At 36.0% G+C, this 8,530-nt stretch overlaps 1 protein-coding gene across 1 annotated transcript in view; it reads left to right on the top strand.

The window, feature by feature from the left end:
- The window catches only part of CUBN (cubilin), a 198,533-nt gene that overhangs the window by 24,775 nt on the left and 165,228 nt on the right, over positions 1 to 8,530 (top strand). Inside the window, exons 11-14 of the mRNA XM_029283182.1 lie at positions 299 to 362; positions 2,337 to 2,518; positions 3,003 to 3,165; positions 3,637 to 3,827. Of these exons, the coding sequence (XP_029139015.1) occupies positions 299 to 362; positions 2,337 to 2,518; positions 3,003 to 3,165; positions 3,637 to 3,827 (600 nt within the window). The remainder of the gene's footprint in view (positions 1 to 298; positions 363 to 2,336; positions 2,519 to 3,002; positions 3,166 to 3,636; positions 3,828 to 8,530) is intronic.

Below are 8,530 nucleotides of genomic sequence, written 5' to 3'. Positions count from 1 at the left end.
TCCGCGGGAGCTAATGACTCGCCCCCGATAGCCAGAGATGGAACCAACTGGCTATGACGTGACGCCGGAAACCACAGCCACTCGGTCTTGGACGGGTTGAGTCGAAGCCTGTTCCTCCCCATCCAGACTCGCACGGCCTCCAGGCACCGGGACATCACTTCCGCGGCATCGTTGGGGTGGTCCGGGGTGGAGATGTACACTCCTCTTGTGAATGTAAGATAGTTGGATTGGGCTGCAATGTCAAATATCCCAGAAAAATAAATGAACAATTCATTGTAATGCAATGTAATGCCAATAGCAGAATATGGAAGTCCTGTTTGTTGAAGAGAGTTTTGTTGGTTCAACAAACCATTCCAAGGTTGGTATCTCCTAGATAAGTGTTTCTTAATCTTGGCACCTTTAAAATGGATGTACTTCAATTGTACTGGGTGGGGAATTCTGGTAAGGTCATGTTTTTGTAAGGAGCAATATTTTGTTTCTTAAAAGTCAATGATTTAAGCTCTGGCTGGATCCATATTCAGCCAGGAAAGTGCTATTTCTATTGATTTGAGGAGTGTATGAAATTTTATGAGGCATGCCAGAAGGGACTAATGGTAGTTGGAGAAAACTCTACTTATGAGTTTTCAAGATTAAAACTAGTGGTGGGATTCAGCCAGTTCGCACCACTTCAGCAGAACTGGTAGCTAATTTTTTATTGCCCAGGCCCAGAATGGACTTCCTGGCATCCACATAGAGAACCGGTTGTTCACATATCTGAATCCCACCAATAATTAAAACCTATTATGGTCCCTGAAATCTCACTTGGGGGGGGGGAGGAATGCCATCATAGACAACAAGTTATATACTCCAATCTTAAGCCATGGTTTAAAAGCCTCAGTGGTTTTATACAACATGCTAAGCCACAAACAAATGAACCATTACAATCTAGCAAGAAGAATAAATCCATTCAGTGCACTTCTAGTAGAACAGGATTAAAATCTGTATACAAATTTTGAGTAATTAAGGCAGTGAATCCTAATATAATTTTAAAGAAAAACATTTTAAAATGTAATTAGACTCTTAATGTAATGATTTCCCTGTTGTTGGGTTCTTTATATCTGAGTTTGTCTTTCTTCTTGCAGATATTGTAATATCAGACTAGATAACATCCTCAGTAACACAGGTGAAATGGGAGCTATTTGTATATAATAGCTCGATTGGGATATTATTTCCTCAGAATTCCAAGCACAAAATATAGCTTGAATACACCAATTCCTATTCAGGAAGGATTTTGAGAAAAATATTTATACTATTTGGGTCCAGGTTATTTGAGGGACAGTCTAATCCCACTGGGATTGCCCTGCCTCACCCATGCTGGCAGAGGAAGCATGCTCCAGGCCCCATTATTATGGCTGGCAGGTCCAGGAGAAGGACCTTGTCCGCTGTTGCACCTGACCTCTGGAACATTTCCCCCTCCCCATTGAATGAAGTCAACTCCACCCCTCCTGACCTTCCAGAAGAGCCTAAAAACCTAGCTCTGTCAGATAGCTTGGGGTTCCAGTGGGGCAGCATCATAGTGGAGGTGGTTGATAGATTAATAACAAATCCCACCTCTCCCCATACTGCTCCAGCCTATCCCTACCTTCCCCATCCTAGTCCTATCTTTTAATTGGACTGCAGGGTTATCTTGTATGATTGTAAACTGCCCTGAATTTGCTTGAGGTAAGATAGGTCAGCCAGTAAATTTTGCAAATAAAATGTATTAATTGATAAATAAATAAATAAATAAATACATAAATAAGCTATATAGTTGTACATCTATATTTATTCCATGTATGTTACATATAATGGATGATCTCTGTATAGCTCAGCTAAAAATGAACAGATAGCAAGAGTTTTTACTTTTCTCTAAACTTTACACTCTCTCAATTGCTATATAACCTTCAATTTAGCCACAAAACTCCTAAACTAGTATTCTCCGACTTGATGGCCTCCAAATTTGTTAGATTATAACTTCATGGTTTTGGTTCCTGGGGAACTATCTTCTGTCACCTTTTCTTTCCTTCATCCAAGTCAGATGAAGAAAAAGTAGAAATGTTCTTCAAGGCTTTTTTTTCTTGCATTTGAATTAAAATTCAGAAAAAAATAGTTTGTATTTCAAGAGGCTAAAAAAATAAGAGGACCTCTGGCTCATATTAAGTATAATATGATAATAGTCACAACCATAGCCTTAATGTATGAAAAGCTCAACAGCTTCCAGAATTTATGACCTGTGATGAAAATATTAAAAAAGGGAAGTAGTTAACTTAGTTAAGTTTTCTCCTTTTGCTCCTCTACCTCCCTTTTCCTCTCTCTAGAATGCGGTGGAGAACTGACCAGTGTGTATGGAACAATTAATTCACCCGAATATCCTGGCAACTACCCTCCCAATAGGGATTGCTATTGGATGATTTCAACTAATCCTGGTCTTTTTATTACATTTGCTTTTGGCATATTGAGTCTTGAACATCATGATAACTGTACCCAAGATTATCTTGAGGTAAAAATAATTTGAAAAATAAATGGATAGTAACAGCATAATAAAATAATTTAATTTCCATCACTGTAACTAAGCTAAATAGTATATTGTATATTATCTGTAATAAAAAAATGTATATTATAGGAAGGGCTCATATATTAACCTTGGTTGCCATGTTCTATCCTGTAAGTCATCCAGTAACATGCTAAGAAAACATTAAATAAAAGTTACAAATCATATTATCTGGGTGCCTACAACATGCTGAACTGAAATCCTTGTGTCATATATGAATCTAGCCGTATACATTTTTGAACACTATATCATTGATTTCCCAGGTTATTGTATTGCACAGAGTCTACACAAATAGATTCTAGAATTTTAGAAAGTAATATCTTAGACTTAAAAAAATAATAGAGAAAATAGAAATACTTTTGATGTTAGATACAGACGATACATCTACATTTGACAAAGTATAACAAATACATGATAGCATGTTTTTATTTAGATTCGAGATGGCCTTCTCTCACAAGATCCCCTCCTTGGGAAATATTGCAGTACTGGGTTACCACCTCCTCTTCAAACCACTGGTCCATATGCCTGGGTACATTTTCACTCCAATGGCTTTGATAACGATAGAGGATTCCATATCACATACATAACATCACCTGGTAAGTATATTTGTCCCTATCAGCTATCTTCTGGTGCCTTTCAGATATTTTGGCAATGGAAACCGTAAATTTAAAATTCTCATCCCACATAACTAGTCTGTAGCAGGCTGAAGAAGACTATATCCTGTTCTGGAGCAAAGCTTATTCACTGATTGCAATTGGGATCAGCAACTCCACTGCTAGGCAACATGGTTGTTAAGTGAAACATTACAGTTCTGGCTGCTGTTATTAAGAATGACATTATTTGATTGCAACTTGTGACTTCTTGCTGATTTCCCCATTGACTTTGGCTATCAGAAGCTGGCTATGAGAGTCATAAATGTGACTGCAGAATGCTGCAACCTTTTTAAATGCATGCCGGCTGGCAAATACAATCACATGATTGTGGAGTTGCTGGGATGGCAATAAGTTTGAAGATTGATTATAAGCCTCCTTTGTAAGTAATCTTTTTTATTGTTCTTCTTAATGTAGTGGATCCCAACTGTGGAGGAAACTATACAGATAGCAGTGGGGTCATCATGTCTCCCTACTGGCCCAGTTCTTATCTGAACAACAGACAATGTATTTATATCATTCGACAGCCATCCAATGAAAAAATCTATTTGAATTTCACACACCTAGAGCTGGAAAGGCATCCCAACTGCTCCCTGAATTATATTGAGGTAATTATTGGTTCCTATTTAATAAAAATGGTGAAGGACAAATTAGATGAAACTAAATCTGGGATTTTTTTTCCCCAGAAAGGGGGTCTTGGGGCAATTAGCCTGCCCCAAGTATCTAGAAGAGATTATTTTCATTTCATAGTGTTCCTGATATCAACCAGCTTCCAGAGAAAATGACATCAGGGGGAAAGTTTAAAACAGAAAAACAGTCTCTTTTAGCATAAAAAGTCTAGATAGTGTGGCTGATGATATCATGGTATTACCAGGAAGCATTGGGTTGATATTTTTGGCCAGTATTTTGCAGGATTTGAAAACTGCTCAATTTAGGCTGCTTGAAGGATTTTAAGGAGTGAAATGGGTGTCTTCAAATTCTCCCTGTCATTTTTAAGTTATTTGAACAGCCCAAACACTCTGAAAGAATAGAAATGTTGTTCATTCTGAGGAGCTACTATAAACCTGTAAACTGGTACTGTGGTTGTGATTCAGTGGAAAATTTTGAAGATACTACTGAAGCAGTTTAAAGCTGTGAGAGAGCAGGGAAAGTAAACCAATCTATTCATAAAAATATAGGAACAAATATACAAAGGTATATAAGAGATTATCAATCTCATTAGGGTCCAACGTCTACAGAGGACAGGAGTCAGGTGAAATGTAATCAGAATAAAACAAAAATTTATGAGCAACAAAGATTATCTGTTCCACTCACTATTTATTTTCCACCTATGATTGAATTCATCTTTATGATGTGCCAACTTAAATATCAAGATAAGCTATGTTAGCTGCCTTACTTTGCCAGGACCATATCTTACAAAAGATTTTATTCCCTTCTGAGTTGCATACAGTACATGAATTCCGCAAGAAGTCAATCCCAGTTTTTACTGACAGGTATTACTTGGAACTCACTCCGGTCTTCACTATAGATTTAATACTAGAGAAGTAGTCATAAGATCTACATTAACAACACAGGCAAATATTAAATATAAGATTTCACATATATGAATAGTTATGTTATTCCAATATGAATTTCAATTTTAAATAAAAATCATTTGATTCTAAATACAGTCAATTCGGCTAACGTTGTTGTTGTTAGTTGCGAAGTCGTGTCCAACCCAGCGCGACCCCATGGACAACGTTCTTCCAGGCCTTCCTGTCTTCTGCCATCTTCTGGAGTCCATTTAAGCTCACGCCTACTGCTTCAGTGACTCCATCCAGCCACCTCATTCTCTGTCGTCCCATTCTTCTATTGCCCTCAATCTTTCCCAGCATTAGGCTCTTCTCTAGTGAGTCCTTCTCATTAGGTGGCCAAAGTACTTGAGTTTCAACTTCAGGATCTGGCCTTCTAAAGAGCAGTCAGGGTTGATCTCCTCTAGGACTGATCGCCTTGCAGTCCAGGGGACTCGCAGGAGTCTTCTCCAGCACCATAGTTCAAAGGCCTCAATTCTTTTGCGCTCAGCCTTTCTTATGGTCCAACTTTCACAGCCATACATTGCAACTGGGAAAACCATGGCCTTGACTATACACACTTTTGTTGGCAGGGTGATGTCTCTGCTTTTTAGTATGCTGTCTAGATTTGCCACAGCTTTCCTCCCCAGGAGCAAGGGTCTTTTAATTTCTTGACTGCAGTCCCCATCTGTGGTGATCTTGGAGCCAAGGAAGATAAAATCTGTCACTACCTCCATTTCTTCCCCATCTATTTGCCAGGAATGGAGAGGGCCGGATGCCATGCTCTTGGTTTTCTTAATGTTGAGTTTCAAGCCGGCTAACATTAATTTTATTAATTATTAGTTGTGTATTTGTTTTTAAAGTCCTTTTATGCAGATTTCCAACTCAAACTTTGTTAAACATTTTACTGTTCCTGATCACTGTTTATTTGCATATTACACTTATTAATCAAATCTACATCTTATTTTTCTTTCCAGTAGTGCTTCGAATGTAAAAGCGATATGATAAAAACATGATATAATACTAATGAATTTATAAACTTACAATTTTTGAAAACGAACCTAGATTCAAGATTAACCCAGTTTAAAATAACCAGTTTGAACCAATAACAGTGCATTTATACTCTACATCATCTTACAAAACAAAGGCTTTCCTTCCCAAACATGGGAAGAACCATAAAAAAATAGTTTCTCAATTTCTTTCAAATATTGGTAAGAAGACAAAATGATCTCATCTGAGTTACAATCTAAGTGGAAAAGTCTCATAAATCATAATGTTAATCTAAATTGCATCATGATGAGAGCTAGTTTTGTTTAGAATAGAATAGAATAGAATAGAATAGAATAGAATAGAATAGAATAGAATAGAATAGAATAGAATAGAATTCTTTATTGGCCAGATGTCATTGGACACATAAGATATTTGTTTCTGGTGTATAAGCTCACAGTGTATATATAATAACAGCAAGTAATATATCATAGATTATAAGTTATAATTACAATCATTAATCATAAGTTACAAACAAAAATTGATAAATCATAAGAAACAAATAGGAGAAGATAGTAAGAAAGATGAGAAGATGAAAAAAGATGAGAAATAAGACAGTGCTGTGGGAATGAAGTGTTCAGCAGAATGGTGGCACGGAGGAAAAAACTATCTTTATGTCTGGTTGTTTTGGCATGGCCATGCTCTATAGCGGCGTCCTGAGGGGAGAAGTTGAAATTTACAATGAAGTTTACAATGAATGTGATCCAGCTATTTTAAAATATTTTTTAAAAAGAAACACATGGGGAACATGTGACAGTTTTCCTTCAGCTAGAAAGTTATCATATGATCTTGGTTGAGGTCATTAAAGGCAATCGCCTAAGGCTTAAAGAGACCTAATTTCTTTATTTGACAGATGGATAAATATTTTTTATTCCAGACAATAAAATTTAACAAAATGCAATAGCAATTCCTGCACAATTCTATGTATTAGGAGTTCAATGAAAAAATATAGAGAAGAAATATCTTATTACAGGATACAATGTAAAGGAAACACAGATAGTATTCAACTTACAATCATTCGTTGTAAGTAGGGACCATTCGAAGTTACAACAGCATTGAAAAAAGTGACATGACCATTTTTCACACTTACGACCATTGCACCATCCCCATGGTCATGTGATCAAAATTCGGACACTTGGCAGCTGGCATATATTTATGATGAACTGTCATGTGATCATATTTTGTGACCTTCTGACAAGCAGAGTCAATGGGAAAAGCCAGATTCATTTAACAACTGTTCTACTAACTTAACTACTGCAGTAATAAGTGGCAAGAAAGGTCATAAATTGATGCAGAACTCACTTAACACTGTCTTGCTTAGCAACAGAAATTTTGGGTTCCATGATGGTTGTTAAGTCAAGGACTATCTGCATTACTATTTTCCATTTGGGTTCCTCAAAAGATCCTGAGGTCAGGCCTTTAAAGAAAAGTGCTTGAATTTTATTGAAACTACTGCAAATCTATATTTGGTTCAGGTTATTTGCATCCCAATGCTTCATCCTACTTTGGCCCTTGACTGATCTCATGACAACTTCAGTTTCTGTGATTATAATTGATTTAGTTCAAGTTCTGCTTCAGATTATTTGAAACAGCTGTAAATGCTGCTCTTCCTTTTGAATTGTTCTGATTCTGCAGAATTTTAGAACATCTGTTTTTCCAAAGAGCTCTTGCCTACTTTCTGGTTCAGGCCATCTGTTACTCCTTGTTTTCTCCCTAAATATTAACCATGCTTTTACTTGTACTTGGCAAAGCACCATACAAACACACACAAATACATGATGCAAAGTTCTACTAAAATATTTTATTTCTTTTATATATGGAGTGGGCGTAAAGGGGTTTTTATTACTCCACAACTCTCAGTAGCTCTGAAGACGGGTCACAAAGTCTATGATCTTTTTTGTCCTTTTTGTATTCTGCGCATTTTGAGTCAGCAAATTGGTTTCATACGGCTTTGTGAGTTGAAACACTAATGAGAAGGAAATGTCCTTGGTTGTCTTTCTTTTTTTTATTAAAAGTTTTATAAAAATTACAATATAAACCCCCATACCCACCCCCCAAAAAACCCTCCCTCTCCCCCACTTCCCAGAGCTGAACACATGGTTACAAATATAATAATCATAATTTAACTAACATTAACCAACTGGTATTTAAAAAAACCAAGTCCATAACGCGCGTTAACTCTCTTTTAACATAAATTTAAACAAATTAAAATTAAACACAATAATAAACAAATTAACAACCTAATTGTTAAACAATACAATACTAATACTAAAAAATAATAATAATATAATAATAATAATAATCTAAAATTTACTCATAAGCCAAATGGAACTTTTTAGTCCCATATTTATTCTGAATATAATCTATCCATCTTCTCCAGACCGAAGTGTATCTTTCTTGTGATTGATCCTTCAAATAAGCAGAAATCTTGGCCATTTCTGCTAAGTTTGACACTTTAAGCGTCCATTCTTTTATTATTATTATTATTATTATTATTATTATTATTATTATTATTATTTGTATACCGCCCTTCTCCCATAGGACTCAGGGCGGTTCACAGCATATTAAAAACAAATAATATACCCAAAATACAAAAAATACACAATACAAAAATACAAAAATACAAAAGAATAAACCCCGATAAAAGCCGAATTAAAACCAAATATTATCAGCTGTGTTTCCAATTAAAATACTTTTAAAATTATCCCTACCTA

Source organism: Protobothrops mucrosquamatus, unplaced genomic scaffold (assembly GCF_001527695.2).
Source record: "Protobothrops mucrosquamatus isolate PMUCROS unplaced genomic scaffold, P.Mucros_1.0 scaffold33, whole genome shotgun sequence".
NCBI classification, from domain to species: domain Eukaryota; kingdom Metazoa; phylum Chordata; class Lepidosauria; order Squamata; family Viperidae; genus Protobothrops; species Protobothrops mucrosquamatus.
This window is presented reverse-complemented; position numbering and strand designations above follow the sequence as displayed.